The following is a 23,469-nucleotide window of genomic DNA, read 5'->3' as shown; positions in this document are numbered from 1 at the left end:
AAAATTTTCCAACAAAACATTTTTATTTATAACAAAAAAGAACAATAAATGTTCTCTCATAATTACTGACTGGATTTTCAATATACCTTGTGCCTAGTTTTTATTTTACTTAGATATTAGGAACAAACTTTCTCACAATATCATCATAATATAACCCTGTCTTCAAAAGGATATCCTACAGTTGTTGGGATTGAAGGAATTTTAAGATGTATACTTTTTCCCTACTCAGTAGAAGAATAAGATCGTCTATGGTTAAAAGAATTCCAGTCTTCCAATAGGCACTGTGTAAAAACATTAAAATGACATACAGGGTATTTTCAAAGGTCATTCTCATTTCAAAAATGTTAATATCTGAAATTACATCATCTTTAATTATCAGGAAAATATCTGAAAAGTAATAAAAAGTAACACTTACTTTTGCTGCACCTATCTGTTCTTTTCGAAATTTCTCAAGTGGTGCAATTAATACATCATTAGCATTTTGAATCTGAAATTAAAATGCACATATATTAAGTTCTGTATAATTTCATGCCAACAAAATGGCTATTTTATTCAAGTTACTGAATACAATTTTTGGTTTTTTTGTCTGTTTCTATAAAAAAAATCTTACATGTTGTGTAGCAATTTTCTACTTTACAATTAAGCTATTTTCACATGCTATTTCACTTGATCCTAACAATAATGTGAATAATTTGAACATAAGTACTTATTCTGGCGAAACTGTAATGAAAATGTTTAAAGTTCTCCTCCTCAGATTTAACTAAGAAACAGTAAATTGGGTATGAAGTTTAAAAATACCTTTAATTACACTGGTTTAATGTAACCAGTTTGAGCATCATGTTGCAATTGAACCACTCTTTCATTTTGCCACTAAAATGCTAGAGCTCCACAGCTGCAAAATAAAATAGGCTCATTTTTTCCTAATTAGATTTCTTACACTTAGGATTTGCGTGAATATTCTCATATTTCCAGCCTGAATAAAAAAGTATCTGATTTCATTTCAATGAAAAACACTCTAGCCCACATTTCAAATTGTATTGCTTAAACTTTAAAACTGATACATCTTTAAATATTAACCTATAAGAATGCTCTCATTGTTTTGTGGTTTTTTTTGGTACCGGGGATCGAACTCGGGTCCTTGCGCAGCAGGCGGCGAAACCACTGAGCTAAATCCCTGGCCCTATAAGAATACTCTCAAAGGGTGCAAGATGTGAGTACCGGGAACTAGATACAAGGACATACATATTTTAAAGAATTATATTTTGCTAACAGCAAATCTTGATTTTAAAAAAAGCACCATATTTAGACAGAAAAAGTGAATTTGTTCCAATACAGTGATAATTGAATATTAACTATTATATAATGAGCAAATCCTAAGTTGAAAAGAAAAACTATTTTAATAACATTATCCTATTTAAAACAGGTTAAAATATATATATAGAAGTTTTTGGAATATTCTTACAACTTTTCTGCAAGTTTGAGATCAAGTAACCTCTATAGGCTTGAAATCATACCACGTAAAAAAGTCTTCACTTTTACTTATTTTTACTACTGTTGTTTGTCTCTAATCAAACTTTATTTCTTAAATTCCATAATGTAAATGTACAGATACAACATACACAAAAACAAAAACTAAAATGTTGATGCCACCTCCTATGAGCCTGGCATTCTCATAGTTGCAGAAAAAAGGTTATTACAGACTTGCAAAAAGTGAAGGTATGTAGAGTAAATCAACAAATTCTTCTCAAAAACACTGAGGACCAACTGTAGGTACTTTTAATGCCCATCATTTAATTCGCACTTGCAAGCTGATCCAGGCATGCCTTCAGATACACTGTGCAAAAATGTAGAGAATTACAAAGGAGCTCAGTTTTAATTCTCAGTTTCTAAAACTTCTTGTTCTCATAAGGCCCAAATACACACACACAGGTACACACACACACGCACACACACACACACATGTACACATGCAAGCAAACATGCACACACGCGCGCACACAGATTTTACAGAGGTAAGGAATAGCTGACTCAGTCTTTAAAGATAAGATGGCATTGGGGCAAGATAGTATCATGAACACTTTAGTGTAATTTGGAGGAATACCAATAACAAACGCTACCATTTATTCAGGCACTTGATGCCTGAAACTGCAATAGGGACTTCACAAGCATGATCCAATGTATTTAAAATTAGTGACCTTAAATGGAGGTATTTTGCAAGTGGTGAAAACTCAACAGTAATGAGACCAAACAAGACAGGCAGAACAGTGCTTAAGTACAGTTATATAAAATTGAGAAGACCTGGGTTTAAATTGGTTCCGTTGCTTAGAAGATGTCATTAAACCATTAAGGACATCAGCTACACCATTTGCCTAACTAGGTTTTCAGGATTTAAAAAATAATGAATGTAAAACACTTAGTTCAGTGGCTTCCATACTAACTACGCAAAAATGGCAGCTTTTTAAATTTCCAAATATGTAGATTATACATTCCATGTGGTATTTACCTACTTAAATTACATCTATACCAGGGTCTACTGTATTGCCCTTTTGGGTTAGGTATATCTGTCTTAGTTACTTTTCTCGTTGCTGAGACAAAATCTCCAAGTTAAATGGGAAAGAGTTTGTCTGGCTCACAGTTTGTAGAGGTTTCAGTCCATAATCTGCTGGCTTCAAGGACAGGTGGCAGAGGGGCTACAGTTCATGGAGGCAGAAGACAGCAGAAGCAACAAAGGACCTTAACATCTTCTCTGCCTCTTTTACCTTATTCAGAGCACTTAGTGCAGGTACCACTCACACCCTTAGTCCTAGTGCTCTTGGGCCTAGCGTTGCACCACAAATCACACACTCTAGATTCAGCCACCTCCAGTAGAGCCCCACCTCCTTTGCATGAGGCTTTGGGGGACATCTGAACACAAGTTATAACAGTATCTATATGCACAGCATTGGGAAAATATTTTCTCATTAAAAACCTGAAAGACAGATGGCCTGGGATCTCCCACATCCTAGCACTAGGGGTGTTTATATATGTGTCAACCACAGTGCTGAGATCTGTGGGAGACAGGTAAATAAAAGTGAGAGCTAAACTTTCCAGAAGGTTAAAGTCTACTTGAAGTGGGAAAAATAAATGTATTCACTCAACAATATTGGATGGTTGTAAAATATTGCTGAACAATTGTGTGGAAAAACTGAAAGATGAATCACACACTAATGAGAATAATTACATGATAAGCTATGCAGATACTTTAGAATACATTAGGATTTTGACAACAAGAAAGATCCATGAGAATTAAATGAGTCAAGCTAGTATTTGGTTAATATTAACTGTATTCACTGAAGAAAATAGAAATAGGGAACATCATAAATAAAGGCAAGGAGGTAGAAGCATGGCATATTAGAAGACAGAGCACAGTGTAGAACACTACAGTCTTAACATACTCAGTAAGAGTCAATCGTGAAGCTGAGTGTGCTGGCACATGCCTGTAATCCCAGCTCTCCCGGATTCTGAAACAGGAGGACTATTAAATAGGAGACCAGCCTGGGTGAGTTGGTGACTTAGTAATACCCTGTCTCAAAATAAAAACTCAAAAAAGGCTGATATTGTAACTCAGTGCAAATGCCTTGGGTTCAATCCACAACACCACAAAAAATAAAAAATAATGATAATCATGACTGTGAATTCACTCAGCAAATTAAATGCCTTCAATTTTATAAGACAGAAACAGTGAAATGAATGGTGAATGCCATCAAACAGTGCCTGGCCCATAGCAGATTCAATAGAAGTACTGTATGTTCTTGTTATTAACTAGTAGGAACATCATCTAACTGGAAAAGATTATACATTGTCATTAGCAGGAATCTCAGTTGAACTAAATTTTTTTAAAAAGGACAGATTACAGTGAATCCTCAAGTTATAAATGGCCTGACATAGGACCAACTTGGGTTAATTAGGTTAATGGAAGATTCATCTGCCTCTTGTTATCTATAGTGTGTACCCAGGTAAACATCCAGGTCTCAGCTGTACTGACTTAATTACAAACAGCCTTCAGGAACCCATCGAGTTTGTAAGTCAATGGTCCAGTGTATACCTATAATCCAGGCAAAGAACTGTATATATGGAATCACTGCTGGTTAAACAAAGATAATTTAAAAACTTTTCCTAGACATAACTGTAATCCCAGCTACTTGGGAGGCTGAGGCAGGAAGACAAAGTACAAGGCCAGTGTGAAAAATTCAGCAAAACTTCGTTGCAAACAAAAAAAAAGAAACTCTAGAGAAACTTTAGTCTTAATAAGGGATAAGAGATTAGGTATCTGGAACACTGACAGAGGGTAGCAGGGTTTTAAGAGACAGTTCTATGGGATATACAACAGGGCCTATGGACAGATTAAATAGTGGAGAAAAAGGAATCAAAGGTGATACTAAGGTTTCTGCTTCAGACACTGAAACTTGCTTGCCACATACACAACTAGGATAATGACAGTGTATTTTGTAGAGAAGAGAAACAATAATAATAAAAAGAATTTCATTTCAGATCTATTATTATCTGATATCCTAGCAAAACTCAAAGAAATATTGTGCCAGAAAATCCCATTCCACAATAGTAGAACTAATCAATATGAATGAAAGTTCTTTTTCGCTTTATTTTGTTTGCAGTACTAGGAATTGAACCCAGGTTCTCACAATTGCTAAGCCAGTCCTCAGACTCTTTTTTTTTCTCTTAAATTTTATTTTGAGAAAGGGCCTCACTAAGCTACACAGGCTAGCCTTGAGCCTGCAATTCTTTTGCCTCAGACTCGACAGTAGGTCAGATTACAGATGTGTCACCACTGTGACTAGTTTAAATATGAGTTTTTAAATTGGGAAGTCAGGGATTACAAAATACAGTAGATGGGAGAAGGACCCATATACTAAATCCTTGGCATTCACATTCATATTTCTGCTAGCCACTCTTGTATGGTTGTCATATAAATATGACTTTAAAATAAGGCAAAAATTGGAGGACATAAGAAAATGGAATAATTAAACACTCTATGGGAACAAGGACTAATTCCTACCTCTATTGCTTCCATATTTTCTGGGTATTTTGTTTTTGGATTTGCCCCTCAACCCCATTCACATTCTGCTAATATGAAACTGAAAGAATAAAAAATAAAATATGGCAAAAGTATTAAACAGAAAAAAAAACTGAGGAAAGGAGAAAAAACATCTAATAGGGTGATAAGGATAATAACACAAAGGAGTCATTGCATGTTACTTATGTGACAAATACTTTACTAAGCTCTTCAGAATACAGATACTAAAATTGATTTTATATGAGTAATGAAATAAAGAACATAAAAATCATCTGTAAAATATGAAGAACTGGAATGGTAAAGTTAGACAGACTCAGCCTCATTTGAATCTCAACACCAAAATTGATAATACTCAGAGTCTTCATTCCTAAATTTATTAAGGTGTTTATAGAAATTAAAGGAGAAACAAATATATTTTTTGAAATCACTAGCATACATTTGCCATATGCAGGCTCTCCATAAATGTTAGTGTCTTCAAAGAATTGACTGAAAGTCTACTCTGTTCATAACCATCCTCCACAGTATTTTAATTTCACCAAATGATTTTAAAATTTAATTATTCATAGTTAGATAATGAAATCCCAATTAACTCAACTGAACAGTGCTTATTCAGAGGACTAATTGTAGGTCATTGTGAACTTAACTTTTTGTATAAACCATAATATTTGCATGGTTTTATGTCAGAAATTGATGCTCTTTTCATGTACTGTCAATGGCTGCTGTTCACAATTTGTGGATTTAAATTTGAGAGCTCAAGATAAAAATACTAACATCCATAGGGCATGAAGTAGATTTACAGCTAGATTCAGCTGCTTCTGACCCTCATCACTGTATATCCTCCAGGGAAGGTTATGCAGTTCACCCCTATGAAGTGGTCAATCAGCTAAATGAAATTCTTCAATTCTGAAAAAATTTAAGTAAAAAAAGTATCAACACTTTCGTAGGATTAAAACAGACCTTGTTATTCCTGCATAAAAAAGGAAAATGACAGTCTAACCAATAGAAATCTCTTTAAAATGTGAACTAGAAGACTGTAACCCCAGGTATTTGGAGGGTAAGGCAGGAGGATGGCAAGTTTGAGGCCAGCCAGGGCAACTTAGCAACATCTTGTCTCAAAATAAGTAAATAAACATATTAAAAGGGCTGGAGATGTGGTTCAGTGCTCCCTAGGCTCAATTCTCAATACCACCACCCTCCCCCAGCTACCACACACACATACAAAAAAAAAAAGAACAGACCAACCAACCAAACAAACATACAAAAAAAAAAAAAAAAAAAAAAGGAAGCAGAAAAAAGAACTAGTACTAGAGTGCAGCTTTGGTGACAAAAGCTTGCATAAATTAAGAAAAGTCCAGAGAAACAGAATTTTGGCTCATATGGAACTCTTTCTCTGTAGATCTACCAAAAAGGCTTGGTGAAATTCTTCCCAGAAGGGTAATACTTGGGAAGGAAAATCAAGCCACAGAGTTCAGGAGCTTCTAGATACCATAATATCTGTGGAATGTGTGACTTTCAATGACCTTACTAAGATGCTTCAAGAAAAATGTAAAAGCAATTTTAATTCTCTTGCTAAATACTGCCCTCAACAAAGCTTTGAAAATGACTTATTTTGTTAATTTAGACACAATTAACTTGTAATTCTTAGTTATTACCTAAACATTGGATTTAAAGAAATCATCTCTAAGTGAAACAACTTATCTCTAGATTGACTAATGTTTAAAGTTAAAGAAAATTTACCAGTAATTTCATCTCTTTTCAAAAGAAGAAAATCAAATCAGATACAGTATTGGGGAGTGCCTTATAGTCCTAAATTTACCCAGCAAGACACTTTAACTGTGGGGTATGTTACATTTAGCCAAGCAATTAAGTTTCCTGTTGCTATTCTTTTGCTGTTTCAAGTGGTTCTAATAAACAGCCACAAGGGAGTGCTCATAAATCACTCAAAAGTAATGGTAGAAATGCTTTTATGTGGTTAATAGGTTTCTCCAACTATGTTTGGTTTGTTTTTCTACACATATACATGATAAAATTTCCTTATAGACCATGGATTTTCAAGTGCTGTCCTGTAGAATTTTAGTGCTTTTCACTGCTGAGAACCTTACCACAATTTGTTCATCAAACAAAGTAGCAATGGAATAAAGAGCTATTCCCCTTACACATTTTTTTCTTCCCTTACTAAGATTTGGCTAAAATCCAGCACTGTTGGTGCCACTCAGAGCTCATCATTAATGAATCCTGCAACTTCCTTCACAACACTAGGATAGAACTAACTGTAATTCTCTACCTCAAGTTATAAAGCAAATATATAATGTTACTTTGCAGTACCATCTAAAGTAGTTGCTTCAGGGCTTGAGCTGTAAATTGGTGTTTGAACATTTGCCTAAATTAGTTGCTTTAGAAGGCTACAATAGACTATGCTATTTACCAAAAGAAAACATGGGTAGTATATCTCCTTGCAAAAATAATTTCCTGTCAAGATGTCAACATAGACAATACAAACAAAGGAAAAAGACCACAAAAGTATGTACTAAAGAGAGGACTGAGTATAATCAATGCAGAAGACATGTATACAAAGCCTCCTGTAGGGGCCGGGGATTTAGCTCAGTGGTTCCGCTGCCTGCCTTGCAAGTGGAAGGACTGGAGTTCGATCCCCAGTACCAAAAAAAAAAAAAAAAAAAGCCTCCTATATACGCTTGGATTATTTTCCCATTAGTATTCCCAATTGGGAAAAATGACATCAGAATCTAATTTGAGATTACAAGCAAGCATCTCTCTTCTGCTTTTTCTCAAATCTTCCTCCTTAATAACTTCTCAGGAAGAGCCTCTACCAAGGCATGGCAGTTAGGGGGTAAAACTGGGGCCCATTGCTAGGCACTGATCCATTTAACTTTCCACAGCTATGTAACAGTACGTTTGTAGGAAAACCACACTTACAGCACTTCTAAACTAGAACTCAAAGACCAAAACTCACATGAAGTGTGGAAGAGGGTTAGGGTTATATAATAAATAACTAGCAGTCAAAGATTACATTTTACTTTATATTCTTTAGTGTAAGAAATTTACTATGAAAAACTCTACCTTCACCTTAAAAACAACCAAAAAGTGCCATGTGCAGCTGTCTGGAAACCAGTTTTTCATTTAGCTCCTACTCTGTAACTCAGTGCTTCAGTATTTGATTGTTTGCACTGTACACTTTAAGGGTTTGTTCCACTACCAACCATACCCTACTGGATCTCACCTGTTCAGATTCAAGTCTGACTTGCGTTTAATACTACTTTTTTTTTTTTCTATTTTTATCAGTAATATTTTTTTCATAGGAATATACTGGGAAAAAAAATTAAGATTCTGGAGAATCCTGCTATGTGAATCCACTTCTTCAGAAGATAGTGAAATAGCATACTCTCCAAGAGAAAGTCCTAGTTTGAATTTAAGCAATTTTCAGCTTATACTCTAATATCTATGCAATCTTGGTCAATTTAGTCAAACTAAGTCTCAGTATCCTTTTTGATAATGAAGATGATAATGGGCCTTCATCTCATAGTCTGCTTATCAAGATCACATTTTAAAATTTATATCTAATGATCATAAGAGTTTATTACCAAATACAAAACATTAATTGGTTCCTATAAAGTTCATTCCATTAAGCAGGCCAATTACAATGCATCTACATATTATTTTTTAAAATGACTTCTGAAGTTGCTACTTTTTTTTTTGTTTGTTTGGTACTGGGGATTGAACTCATGACCTTGTGCTTGTAAGGCAGGTGCAGTGTCACTGAGCTAAATCCCTGGGCCTGAAGTTGCTACATAAGAGCATAAGAGTATGAAGTTTCACCAGGGCAAACTTACTAGGAACAAAATAGCAAACAATCCTCTCCACTTCTAGAGCATAGGATTATCCTAAACATAAGTCAAATTAGTTTGCATTTTCTTAATAAGAGCCATCTATTCTCATAAGGTGAAGAAATGTAAAACCACTCAACCAAGGAGGAATTGACCATTTTGGCAGTATTAGGTGGAGACAGAGAGGGAAGCAGAAATATTTCATATAATATGATCTAATAATGTCACAACTCTAGGTTGTACTAAACAAAATTCTCTAAGTGCTGAGTTATCTGAACCAAAAAGCTAAGTTATTTATTTTAGCTTTTTTGTTGTTCTTAAGCTACTTTTGCTTTGTTCCTTCGTACCTAACAATCTCTAGTGGGAGGTTAAACTAAGAGTATTTGTAAAGCATGTAAATATTCTCAGAATACCTTTAAATGTCAGATATAATCATAGCATACTGTCTCCTCCCAAGCTTGTCTGCTTATTGCTAACACAATTATTACTTATTTATAACTCTAAATTAATGGAAACTAAAAAAAATCAGGAATAAGAATCAAACTACTTTTCAATCTCAAATAACAAAGATATGTGAAGGGTCAAATTAGAACTGACATCTTAAAAGCTAGTGAAAATAATTAGTCCAAATTCCCCACAAGCACATTCACTTTAATACTTTTTCTTTCAATTTTGACCAAAAGATATCCATTTAGCAATGCACATTTACAGGCCTTTAAAAAAAAAAAACTGTATTAATTCAAAGGAAAGATGCTTAATTTATAACATTCAGAGCCTTTGTTCTCAAGGGTACATTTAAGAAATACCGCACTCTCCCAGTTGTTTCTCCTCAATGGGCCAAATAATTACTCCTGTATTTGCCTAGATAAAAACATTTTTAGACACTGGTAAGGTGACTTTAGCCAGTCCTCTTCCTCTGGACCTTCTAGGATGTGCTGGACTTGTCTGCTTCTGGTGGCAGACTATTAGATACCAGTGATGCTTCTGTTTATTAATGTTATAGAAGGTGCCCAAAGAGATACCTCAGAACACATCAACAGCCTCATGCTCATAACGCACTCCCAAACTCAAAGATCTGAGACACCATATATCCTGGGATGGTCTAAGTATAGCTTCAAGAATATTTCTTCCACATTTTATCCCCTAAGAGGAGGGTATAAGTGACTTTGTATGTTAAGACAAAAGGGGAAATTTTCAGCAAATTGATTTATATAATTTTATTTCTCACCTTAACTCCCCCAATACTGTTTCTTATTGGAAATATTGTTTTAACCTTTGCTATACATCACAAAGAGTATTGGAGAGAGAAATTAAAACTACTTGTCTGGGGCCGGGGATTTAGCTCAGTGGTTTTGTAGATCCCCGGTACCAAAAAAAAAAAAGAAAAAAGAAAGAAATTCATCTGTTTTAAATTGTCCATTATGAATTTAAGTAAAACTGATAGCCTTTGCAAGTTTAAAAAGAAAAAAAAATGTTAAGTAAATTCTCAGTCATAGTTACTTTATAGTAATTACATTTGAATAGTTAGATGTTTATATATTTTACTCATAACTGCCCAATATATAGATAATGGCAGATTGCTAAAACCTTAATAAAGTTTGAAGATATCCCAATGTATATGCAATTTCTTGAACTGTGGATTTCAGTTTTAGATTAACAAGGTGAGGATGGAGGAGAAGAGAAAAGAGAAGAGAAGAGAAGGAAAAAGAAATTAGGCAGGGCAGAAATACATAGAAAGAAATCAAAGACTGGCCTAATACAAAGAGTAATTAAGGAAGATCAGGCATATAGGTTGGGAGCTAGTAATGCGCTGAAGCAGGATCATGGTGGATCAAAGAACCTTTGGGCATGCCTTCACACCAAGTCATCAATAAATACTACAAATCAGGTTTCTTACAAATGCAGTCACACTCATGCCTAAGTGTCACTGGCTAACTTCTTATCATCCTAGAGCCAAACATGTAGTTATTTGGAAAATACCAGTATTAATCCACAAAAAATGCTTTAAAAATGCGAACTTTCTCTTTCATCTAGTTATTAAAGCACTGCTCTTAAACATGTCACTGTTGGCCTATAAATTTCCAACTTAACATCTTTCCAATACACAAAAGAATAAATACATTTGTACTTCTTCTTTACACTTAATTTTATACAAAACAAGGTTTTCAGGCTTCTGAACTTCCACAGCAACACTAAACAAGCCTCTACTCTAGGATTGATATCAAATAGCTTCAATTTCACAAATCTGAGTGATAGCGGCTTTCTGTGATCCCGGGTAAGATTAGGAAGAGATCTCTACAGCTATTCACTTAAAATGGGACCATTTGCTTCACATAAATCTATCAATTAAAATTTGGGAAATCAGGGGGGAAAGGATATTCATTCAAAAACATCACCACAGTACTATGGCCTTTTCACAGTTCACTTTCCCTGGAAGAACAATTACATGGGATGTTTATGTCACATACTATCTTGATATAAATAAACACAGGAAACTTTGTAATTGGAACTTGTACAGTTAAGAAAAAACAGTACCAGAAGCTAATACACACACAGTATATCTTTACTATAAACTACCCCTGTAGTGTCTGCTTGGATGTGAACATTTTAAGGATCTCCAGGGGCTAAAGGGAAGAGAAAATAATCTTTTTAAATAAATAATGCCTTAACTGAATAAGCCAGCAAATTGAATCACTGTGTTGTTAAAAATAAAACCAGGAAAAAGTAATTAAAAGAGAAAACTTCAGAGCTTTAATAGAGAATTACAGAAGTTCATGAATAGCCAAAAGTTATCTAAGTCCTACAATTCTGCAAACAAGAGATATGATTTATTTTGCAAAGATTTTCTTTTAAACTTTCCCAGGCATTTGAGTACAGGCTCTTAGTCATGACTAAGAATTACTTCCCAAATAAGTTCCATATGTTAAAACTCTCTTTCCTGGTCTTTTCAAAATCCAGATCTAGTCATAAACTATCAGCCAGTTTTCCATACTGTTCAGCTGTCAAAATCCTTTCTTATGCAATGAGGTAAAGAACTTCTTTCAGCCCTTTCCGTGAAGTCTTATGTAAAGTAGGACTATGTCAATATGAGAGAGAAACATTATCTTTACAACACATGACAAACAACATAAAAATACAGCTCTCTAAACCCAACAGAGATGCCCCAACAGAAAATACAATCATTCTAAAATATTAACATCTGACCTCTTTTGGTCTTGTCCTCAAGCCATGGCTTGAATCACTTCAAGTTCACAGAACCACCTTAAGAATGTTTAAGATTCTTCTCCAGAAAAGGAAGCTTGCAAACTACTTTTCTTCCACACAGCCTGAAATATTCAGACTCTCTTGCATCCATAATAATGCCCACACCTGATATGCAAAGTGCAAAGTGTTAACACCATGGAACACCTCAATCATCTCACATAATTATGAAAAGATGTGGGAGCAACAAAAGCACTCAGTTCTCTACTTTTTTACCTCCTGCTGAAAAATTAAGAGATACTTATTATGATTAGTGGAAAAGTTGGCCCCTCAGAAGCCTAGTTCACATGATCAGGAATTATCTCATTATTACCCAAGTCCCCAAACACAATCCTGACAACAAAACAATGACCTGCACTCTGACTGTCAACAATCACATCCTGTGTGTAACTTTCTGTTTTCAGTAATGTCCTAAGACATTCCAGCATATGTGAAGTTGTTTAATTAATGCAAAAATGTATTAATAGAACTAAATTCATTAAATATTGAATAAAAAAATCAATCTTTTCAGACAATTCAGGAACATAATAAAACTGAGCATGACAACCATCAAAAGAAAAAAAACATAAAGACACATAATGAAATCAGTACACCTTACTCTGAATCCTCTATCCAATCCCTGCTTTATAAGTTGTGAGAGCATCCAGGTTCTCTTAATGGCCTTTGACCTAAGTGAGCTTTCAAGTATTCTTTAATTTCAGAGTAAAAGAGGCAAAGACATTTATCTTACATTTCAAAATAAGAAAAACTCTACCCTCTATTCATGAGTCAACTAGCGCATTTTCATGCCTCAAGTATCAGGTTAAGTGAAGGCTTACAAATCTTGTGCACAAACCATTTTTGCTAAGCTCCTTAGCTATGAATTAATGGTCCTATTTCTACCATACCTCAAAAAATACTCTGAAAATAGGTCCTAGCCCTCTCCCCTATGCTGATTTGTCTCTTCAAGAGAATGGCACCAAATTCATTCAACCACCAACCATCCTGGACTACAGCCTCATCATCTTCCATATCCAATCTAGGATCTCCCTACTACTACATCATATATTCCATTGTATTTCTCTGGAATTACAGCAAAGTCACCTCTACACATGTCCCACCACCCAGGTTCACAACTCACCCAAATTTTAACTTTCAACAGAACGGCCAGAATGGTCTCTTAAATATGAGTCTATGTTACTTCCTAGCTTTGATCATCTGCCTACAACCTTTAATATAAAAGGCTTTCTCTTGCATAGTATCCAAAATACTTAATAAAGGAGCCTCTCCTTACTAATAACCTTTCTGCAGCCTCTCACATAAAATACATCTTTGCCTCTACCCTGTTAACATAACTAGCAAGCCTTAGTTCACACTGTGAGCTTTTCCATTGTTCTTCACTCCTTTACTTTTTTCAGTTCCTATCCCAACACCTCTTACTTACCCTTTAAGCCTCAGCCCAAGTGCATGTCAGTATATCCTCCCTAGCAGGTGGTATTTTTGAGGAAGTGTCTATCAGCACATGTGGGAATATCTTAGGCTTATAATTATCAGCCAAAAATGCCTATCTTAACACAAGCCTACTGGCTGGACATAGAGGAAGAGGTGAAGGAAGAAGCTGGAAAACAGGAAGGTGGAAAATAGGAAACACCAATATTAAGCTTAAATGATAAGAATCATTTAATGATCCAATGGTGGATTTTTTTATTGGTACAAACTAAATGTAATTTCCTATACAAATATCAGTTTCAGTCTCAAACAACAGTTTATTCATTCATATACTAATTGGCTTATGAGGTGTTCTGAGGAACTACTAAACAAGGAAAGACTCTGAAGTACATGTATTCTCTTCCTCTTGTGTCTTTTGGGCAAAGAGAGGATTTTAACCTACAATGAATATACTCTATCTTCTTTGGCATGCCACATTAATACAGTTATGGTACATACACAAACAAAAGGCTAATGATTTCAGATTTTTACTGCTATTTTTAAAAGGTGAATGGGTAACATTAACTTCTGCAACTTACTTTGATAATCAACTCTAGTTACCATTTTAGAAATACATTTTGAATGAGTAGTGAGGATAGGGTAGGAAGATGGGGATAGTAAATGCTCTTTGGCAAAATAATCTATCTGTACAAATTTATTAGGAATGAATAATTAATGCCTGCTATCTTATAATTAGAAGATGCCTTGCTACCCTGTGCCAAAACTCCAATTCGGCTTGTAAATGACCTTGCAAGAATGAAGAATCAAAGACACAACTTATAGTCACCTTTGAGCTTACCAGTCAGGTAACATACTATCTACATTACTGGGGTATAGCACTACATTACTGTGTTACAATTAGCACTTGGGGACAAGGTGAAAACAAAGGCAAGTCTAGGTCAAATTGTAAAGGAGATAAAATTTGTATTCAGAAACTACTACCTTCTGAGCTATCCCTAAGCAGCTTTGCTTGGCCTTTAACGTATTCATGCGGCCTATATACCACCAACAGTCACCCTCTTTCTCTTCCACTGTAGCCCCTCACCGAGGACTATGATTGCAGGAAACCTATGCCCTATGCATTTTCACCTATTACCACCTCTAGCTCACCAATACAATTGTGTTAATCCTATGGCATCTTTCATGAAGGCCTTGCTCCATGGTTTTGAGTATCCAGTAAATCTGGTAATTCATGCTGATTTGCCAGTAGGGTTCAGTATGCTTCGGGTGCCCTGAACATTAATTGGCTTTGGGACATGTAAGACAGCAAGATAATACAAGGTCAGTCAAGTTAGAGAGAAAGCTGGGTTGATTAAAAAAAAATAGTTGCCGGCTCTTATCTACTATGTATGGGAAAACTTCAATAGGTTCTTCTCTGAAATAACTGCAACTGTAAATTAATATCAAGCTAACATGCCATTAATGCTTCCTTCCTCAATTTAAATATAGAGATGATGGTGAATTTAAGACCAACAGGTATGCATTTAGTGATAGTTACTGTCCAACAAGAACCAAAACACAGACTATTCTTCCCAATCTTTCAGGTGAGAACTTAAAATCAACCAGGAAGTGATATAAACCAAAGTTAAATGTTTTGGGTTTCATTTGTGTTATTGTTTAGATCTAAAATATCCCCCAAAATTCTCATGAGGCTTTTAGGAGGTATTTGGATCACGGGGGCATAGCAGAATGTGCTGTTGTCAGATAAACCTGATTTGAAGAGGTGGGCACTGGGCGTATAACCTGGAAAGGTGTATTCTTGGTTCCCAACTTCTCCTTTTTTTCTTCTCTATGCTGCCTGGTTGCCATTGGGCGAGCAAGTTTCCTCAGCTATGTCGAGAGCCAAACAATCATGGAATGAATCTTCTGAAAACTGTGAGTCAAAAAAACCCTTTTCTCCTTTAAATTGTCATTGTTGAGTATTTTGTCCCAGAAAAGAGAAAGTGTCTAACACAGAAAACTGGTACTAATAATGAGTTCTTTGCTATGAATGGACCTGACCATGTAATTTAGAAGCTTTTGTAGCAAGTTTGTGGGAAGAGTATGCAAAAGTTTGGACAATGAGCAGTGCTTGAGGTGTAACACTGGTTAGAGTTCAAAAACCATAATGCTGACATAAATGCAGACAAAAACCCTCGGATTCATGAGATTTTAGATGGGAACAAGGACTATATTGGAAACTGAACTAGATGCCATACATGTTTTATTCTGGCAAAGAATTTGTCCATGTTTTGTTCATGTGCTAAGACTTTGTGTAAGGCTAAATTTAAATGCAGTAGGCTAACTGATCAGATGGAAGAAATTCAAAGGTAGCCCAACATTTAGGCTGTGACAGGGGTACTACTCCTACTTTTAGCCAGATCTATAGAGAAAATCAGGAGAAAATATCAGAACCGAGTAATCCAAAAAGTTTGCTATTTCACCAAAAGGGAAGTGCCTGAAAAGTTGGGGCCAAGAAGAGTATGATGCTTGAAAAGATTAGCATTAAAAACAAGTCAAGTACTTTGCTTCAAGGTAATAGGAAAGATGGCCTGAAATCATCTCAGTAATTATCTACATCTCACCCTTTGGCAGGATCAAGGGTGTAATAGGGCAAACTCCTCTGAAACATTTTGCTTTGAGGAAATAGTTTCAGGGCCCTCTGCTTATTAAGGGCCACCTAGGGCAGTGATTTCCAAGTTCAATCATCCAGGCACAAAGAAGCAGCTAAAGCCATGATCCAAGGGGGTCAGGCCTTTTGTTGGAGGCAAATCTAGGTATCTTCCACATGGTACTGGTTTTTTTAAGTATGCAGAATATAAGAGTTATGTGGTCATGGAGGCTTCCACCTACATTTCAGAGGGCCAGAGAAATCATGCAAAACTGTAAGACAGGATCATAATTCCTGCTAACGGCTCTCAAAGGCTGATGCATAAAGCTGTGAGATAAAACCAAAGGTACTGACCCCAAGAAAGTGATGAGGCCAGAAAGGGGGAACATCTGCTGAGGAAAGCTACAGGAAATAAGTGGAATCAGCCCAAGAGAGAGGCCATGTGGGATGCAACCTGCAAGCTCATAGGAGTAGGACTGCCCAAGTCCTTTGGAGCTCACAATTCATCAAAACTTGCCATGGGTATTTAGACATGGAGATATAAGATTTTATTATTTGCTCTGGTGAGTTTTGCTCTAGCTTTCATCTGATTCCTTCACATTTCCCTATTCCTCCCATTTATAATGAGAATGTTTATCCTGTGCCATTGTATGTTGGAAGTATTTAACTTTCCTTTTGATTTGTGCAGGGGCTCACAGATAAACTGTTTGCCTTGGGTCTCAGAGGACAGTTTAGACCTGGACTTTTCAGTGATGCTGAATCTGTTAAGACTTTGCTGACTCTTAAAGATGGACTAAACGCATTTTGCATAATGAGATGAACACTGAGTCTTTTGGGGCCCAAGAGTGGAATATTATGATTTAGGTCTAAAAGGTCTCCCAAAAGTCTCAGGATGAGTTCATAGGTGAATGTGCTGTTGGGAGGTGGGGACTAAACAGAAGAAGCAGGTCACTGGGTGTATGAACTTAAAAGGTGTATTCACTGATAACCTTTAGAGGAATGTACCACAAAAATAATAGAAACCTAAAAGATGAATGCATCAGCTACACTTTTTAACTCCTATTCTTTCTCTCTCTCTCTCTCTTTCCCTTTCTCTCTCTCTCTCTCTCTCTCTCTCTTCTTGTAAGTGGCAGCACATTGGTGGATGGTGGTGATCTAAGTCACAGTTTCCCTTACTGACACATGCTAAAATCAACTTACATAGTCAAAGAAGTTAGACAATTAGAATACTAGATGTGTATTATTATCATTATAAAGTTATATAATTCAGACTTACATAAAGGACCTTACATTTGTGCTCAAAATGCAAAATCTTGTGCGATACTGTGAGCTACACATGGGAGGAAATGTTTAAGGTATGTAGGAACATCATCGAAAATCTTAAAATTTCTTCTTTGAAAAATCCCTGCAATAGAAACCACTGGTATTGATCGTAACATGGCAGACATTTTAGGCACACTGAGACAAAGAAGGGAGAACTGCCTTGTGATTTTGGGTTTTTTTTAGTAAAGGTCATATCATCATTTTGTAGTAAATGTCAGAATTATTTAGGTATTTTAAAAGATTACAGAAGGCATTTGATATACTAATATATTCTTCCAAAAGTTGCTTCCTCTTTTCCAGCATTGTTTTTCTAGTCAGAAGGGCTAGATAATTGTAATCTGCATGGTGGTACATGCCTATAATTCCAGCATTCATAGTCTCAGCACTAAAGAAGCTGAGGCAAGAGGATGGTGAGTTCCCAGGCCAGTCTCAGCTACATAGCAAGTTCCAGGCCAGCCTGGAACAAAGCACCCTGTCTCAAAAACAAACAACAACAAAAAACCCTCAAGAAACCCTACAAAGAAACAGACAAGGACTCAGCACTTAATATTTGTTATCACCTTGCTAAATAGTAAGAGATATGCATCCTGTATAATACAGTTGTGTCTGGAAGATGATATTTTATACACACATACTACACACACACACACACACACACACACACGCCCCAGAAGACATACCAGAAGATTTAGTACCTGGAAGTATTATATATAATACATGATGGTGGCCTTTGTCCTTGGGACATAAGAAAACTGAAAAGTATTTCAAATTTAAATAATAAAAACAAGATAGAAAGCAAGAAAGCTTACTAAAAATTGAGCTGTGCTGTCTACTAACACACTAGAATCTTGTGTCATTTACATTGTGAGAAATGTATGGTTAAGTAATTTCACTGTTGTATGAACATCATAAAGTGTATTTACACAAACTAGATTTCACAACTCTTTTAGACAGGGCGTCTAAGTGATCAAGAGATGTGATAAACATAAGATGTATGAAATTGCTGTCTGTGTAAGATAGCACACTGTTATTCATATGTATAACATATATGTGTTTATAACTATGCTCTAAAATGATTAAAAGTATAACAAAATAATGTGGCATCATTATCAAGCACTTCATACGGTACATGAGTGTACATGCTATATTTAATACAATTGGTGGCACAGTAGGTGTGGTTAAAAAAGCATCACTATGAACATGCTAGTACTGTGTCATGCTAGAACTATATGATGGCTATGGCATTACTGTAAACAGCTAAGTTAATTACAGTTCATTATGTATCTCCTAGGTAGTTAAGACAGGGCAGGCCTTCAAGGAGTCAATAGGAAAAATAATCCAGACACATTCACCGAAGGTCAGCATCATAAAAAGAGAAAAAGTACTACACCTACCTACTTCCCCTAGAGATGAATAGCAGTGATTGATAGTCTAAATAGGCATCAATCACCTTAAATGGACACTAAAGTCTCCCTAGTCCATTCCTTTCCAGAAACTCCTTGTTCATTCTATGCATACATGACTTGTTTTCCCATTTGATCTCCGTTTAATCAATATTACCTGGGCAACTGTACTTACAATCTTATTGGTTGATTATGGTTTTGTCCTACCTCATTGCTCACCTTGTGAATTTCCACTGGATCTTACTCATTGGCTACAGTTCTGTCCCATTTTGTACTCTCTCAACTCATGGTTTTGCTCCATAAAAACACCCTGGGAAATGGGGTCCTGGGAAATGGGGTCCTGGGCAACCCACTTTCCAGTGTTCCCTCCTGTTCCTCTCAGGCAGGAGCTGTCTTTCCCTCAATAAATATTCCTTACTCTTAACCTCCGTTGTTCCTAGAATTCATTCTTCAATTTTAGAGAACACAAACTCGCATTTCGAATATCTAGCAGGTTGGGAGTAATAATATTTTGCTTATTTGGATTACTTGATACCCTGTATCATTTGGAGGTCTTCCACCAAGATAACTGGATGGAGCAAAGAGTTCACTTTTGTTTCATAAATTCTAACTTTCTGGTTTTCACACTTCATGGAGTCTAACTTTTTGATGCATAAATTCTGGTTTTGTCTTTTTAGATTCTTTTGTTTCATAAATCAGACCTTTGTTTATTTTAAAGATTCTGGTTTTTGTTTGAAAATTGTCTTTAATTTTAGGTTGTATATCTTAAATTTTTGTGAACTGCTGGTTTCTGATGAATTATCCTTTGTTAAAATTACATTTTATTCCTATTTTGTATATGTTGCATTTGGACTTAGTTGCTGAAGTTAGAGCCCTTGTTTCGTTAGACAACAGCGATAGGGGAAAAGGTAGTGTTATAGGGCCACCTAATGGACTTTAACAGTAACTACAAGTAAACTTAGAAAATGCTGTAGAATGGGTATTTTTATGAAATCTTGTTTGTATTTAAGAAACGTATGGGCCTATTAATAAATAATGGGACCCCCATTCACCAGTTAAAAGATGTAAGGTCAATGGCCATTCTTAAGACTTGGGGTACAGGTTTCACTGAGAAGTTCTAGTTCCATCCTTCTCTATACTCTAGAGAAAATGTTGGGCCTGTTCTGCCTCAGTTTCCTTTCTGGTCTGATCTTCTGCTGGTGAGGAGGCAATCTTAGCTCTTGAGATTCCCCATTCTCGCCTTTCCAGGCTGAGATTGATGACTCAGGAGGTAGTTGTCTCAGTAACTCACTCTGAGCACGAGAAGAAAAGACTTCCTTTTCCTGGTCTCACTTTTGATCTTTCCCTGCCACTTTATATTTTCCTTATAGATGCATATAAAATTATAGAAAGGAAGGATCTCTAAATCTACCCCAACTTTCTCTCTCTCCACTTCTAGTTCTGGTCTTCATCATTTATGTGTGTAAGGGAAGAAAATATCTTTGCTAATAGGTTGTAGACTTTAAAATTTTGACTGTAGACTTGTACAATGCTATGTGGTAACTTTGGGGGGATGTTTAAATGTCTTAAACTTTTACTTAGACATCTTCTCTCTGCTAGTGAGTTAGAAACTCCCCTTAAACTTCTCTCCAACTTGTTTGGGAGTTGACTTTAGAATTCCTTGTAATCAGATTGCCCCTCCATACAGGAAATCAGGCTAATGCAACTTGCATCTGTTTTGTTTTACACGGGGAAAACAGCAATCAGATAGCAACTTACATTTGTGTTTTTATATGCTAACTAGAATGAAAAGGGGATCTTAGCCTTTCTCTTTTCATGTAGGTGTAGAGAACTGAGAGATATACCTTTACTAACATGTGAATTGTGGTTGCTGGGCGATGAACATAAGTTAAACCTGTAAGTTTCAACTACTTAGTAATTTAAAAATGGACCTTGAACGATGCATAGACTTGTCTTGCTGGTAAGGAAGGTTGCCTAGGTAACTAGACAGACAACAGAAATGTCTCAGAGGCTTCTCTGCCCTAGGACTCAGGGCAGAATCTCTCCAAGCCATATACTTGACTCTATCTATTTCTAGAGATGATCTCTTTTGCAGGCTAAAAGTGCTCTAATTTGACCATTGACCTATTTTCCTCAGTTTCTTTCAAAAAACTGGAAAGTAGTAGTTTAGATCTCTTGGTTATTGGTTTTGCTAGCGATGTTACCTTCTCTAAACATGACTGTTATGGCTAATCAATTGTAATTTGAATTCTAGGGTTACCTACGGGAGCAAGAATATGAGTTTCCTGGGAAGATAAGATCAAATGCTGGTAAAAGGGTAGATAACCCAGTCTGGTTTATCTCAGAATCTCTCTCCAGATGGCATCTACCTGCTGTTTATAGCAACACAGTTTGTACGGTTTGTAATAGCTAGCTAAATCTTGGAAACAACCTAAATGCCCATCAAATGATGAATGAATAAATAAGATGTTTTTTTCATACAATAGAGTACTACTCAGCTATAAAACCCATTTTCAACCAGCTGTGATGCCTAGTCTCATACGTCTCTCCTGGTCTCCATCCCACTTAAAAAAGGAATCCAGCTTGTTGCTTTACACATCTATACAAAATCCTTCTATATCATATTATACAGCCAATTACTGAGACCAGGTCCAGCCTTTTTCTTAGATAAGAAAGGAATTTATTTTCCATGTCAGCTTCCTTCAAATCCATGCCGCGTCCCTGCAGAGTTCAGGAAGGTACCACATCTGGTCGAGCTAAATATTTCAAAATAGCAATGGCTAGGAGGGGAGCTTCACCAATAAGAGAATATAACCACAGACCTACAAGAAATCATAAGATGTACATTAGCTGCAACATTCAAGAAAGCTTTGTCAGAAAGTCAAATAAATACACTCTTCACAGTATTTTATAGTCAAAGGTGGGCTCATGATCTTCACAAACATGTGAATCACATGTGGTCACACAAGATCCTAAAAGATTTTAGCCACACAATGGGTTAGGAGGATTTTATGCAGATTTCTGTATCAGCTAAGATTTCAATGGTAAAAAATAGAAAACTCAACAAAAAGAAGTAAACACATTGGTTAATATAACTGGAGAAATAGGTGTAGGAAATCCTTCAGGATTTGGGTAATTAAAAAATTCAGAGATCTCGAAGATCTGAGCTCTTTTCAGTCTCTCTGCTCTGCTGCCTACAATGTCACCTTCATCATATGACTTGCTAAAGGAGGGCAGTGAGAAGACTATTTCTTTCCTTGTTCAGTCTTTCAGAGTAAAGAAAATGCCTCTGCACACAGTATCAGACTCAAATCCTCTTATTTGCTCCACTATACTAGCTAAAGTTGTGTGCTTAACGGCGGCTGCCATGTGTCAGGCGGCCTAGGCAGGTTTCACAAGGCCATTTGTGGCAAGAGGACCCAGATACCCATGATGGGTGCAGAATCAGGTGGTCAACCCTTCAGAACACAGGTGTGACACAAGGAAAAATGAACCCAACCAACCCTGAAAAGAGACCAACATCCAACTCTACTAAAATGCAAATTATCTTTTAAATAGCCTATTTGATCAAGTAGAAACAGAAATTCCTCAATTCCCAAGTGGATTTTGTTCTCAAAGTTCACCCCCATGTCACTTTTTATCTTGAGGTATGATTAAGGCAATTGAAGCACAAACTACATTTTCCCACTGAAGTAATATATTTGCCATGTGCTCAAATTAGCTCTTGGTATATTTAAACCACTTATAATGAAATATTTAAGCTGGGAATGCATCTTTCCCTCCTTTCCCAGTGGATCAGAAAAAGGAGAAACCCATCTATAGGCCATCATGCCCTGGCACCAAGAGGGCAGAGACAAGGAACTCCTCACAACCAATCCCAGCAAGAACAGCAGAAATAAAAAGAACAAAATCTTCCACAAAAGCAGCATCTCACATGGCTGGAATATGAGCTTCCAAAGCTCACAAAGGCATCATCTGATATTTACTTGTCCAAAAAAGAATACCATCCTATTATCTAACGCTATAAGGTCCTAAAGATATGGATGGTTCCTTTTAAGTCAAATCTGTTTTTATTACTAAAATTTTATGATTTTTATGGATTCTTCTTGAACAGTTTTGTTACAGGACCTGATAAATACACAGTGTAATGGAGATCTTGCTTAATAACTTAATGATGATGTTCACTAGAACACTGAGGATGGTAAACTTAGCTAACCTAGTAAAATATACAGTATTCCTCTGTTTAATCTTCACAATACTCATGTGGGGTAGGTGTAACTGGCCTTCATTCTCACACATGGAAATTCAGGCTTTGGGCACTTTGGTAATGTGCCAAATTCACATGATTAGAACACAGTGGAAAAAGAATTCCTGTATGGTAGCTATGAATCCAAAATTCTAGGACAGAAAGTTCCAACTAATATAATTTGCAAACACTTTATTAAGTTGGATTGAAACTTCTTTTAAAGTATGGTCCACCTTGCCTATTTCCCATGCCCCATATATCACTCA

At 36.1% G+C, this 23,469-nt stretch overlaps 1 protein-coding gene across 2 annotated transcripts in view; it reads right to left on the bottom strand.

Annotated features, from left to right (window-relative positions):
• The window catches only part of Arhgap42 (Rho GTPase activating protein 42), a 282,439-nt gene that overhangs the window by 118,591 nt on the left and 140,379 nt on the right, over positions 1-23,469 (bottom strand). The window contains exon 4 of one of the 2 annotated variants that reach the window (XM_004870807.3): positions 416-487. The exons of the other annotated variant lie outside the window; for it this stretch is intronic. Within the exon in view, the coding sequence (XP_004870864.1) occupies positions 416-487 (72 nt within the window). The remainder of the gene's footprint in view (positions 1-415; positions 488-23,469) is intronic. 2 annotated transcript variants of the gene reach the window in all.

The sequence above is a fragment of the Heterocephalus glaber genome, unplaced genomic scaffold (assembly GCF_053883595.1).
Source record: "Heterocephalus glaber isolate CG9 unplaced genomic scaffold, H.glaber_assembly_v1.0 deba00001429, whole genome shotgun sequence".
Classification (NCBI taxonomy): Eukaryota; Metazoa; Chordata; class Mammalia; order Rodentia; family Bathyergidae; genus Heterocephalus; species Heterocephalus glaber.
The sequence above is the reverse complement of the archived record's forward strand: the minus strand, read 5'-3'. Positions and strand labels throughout refer to the sequence as shown.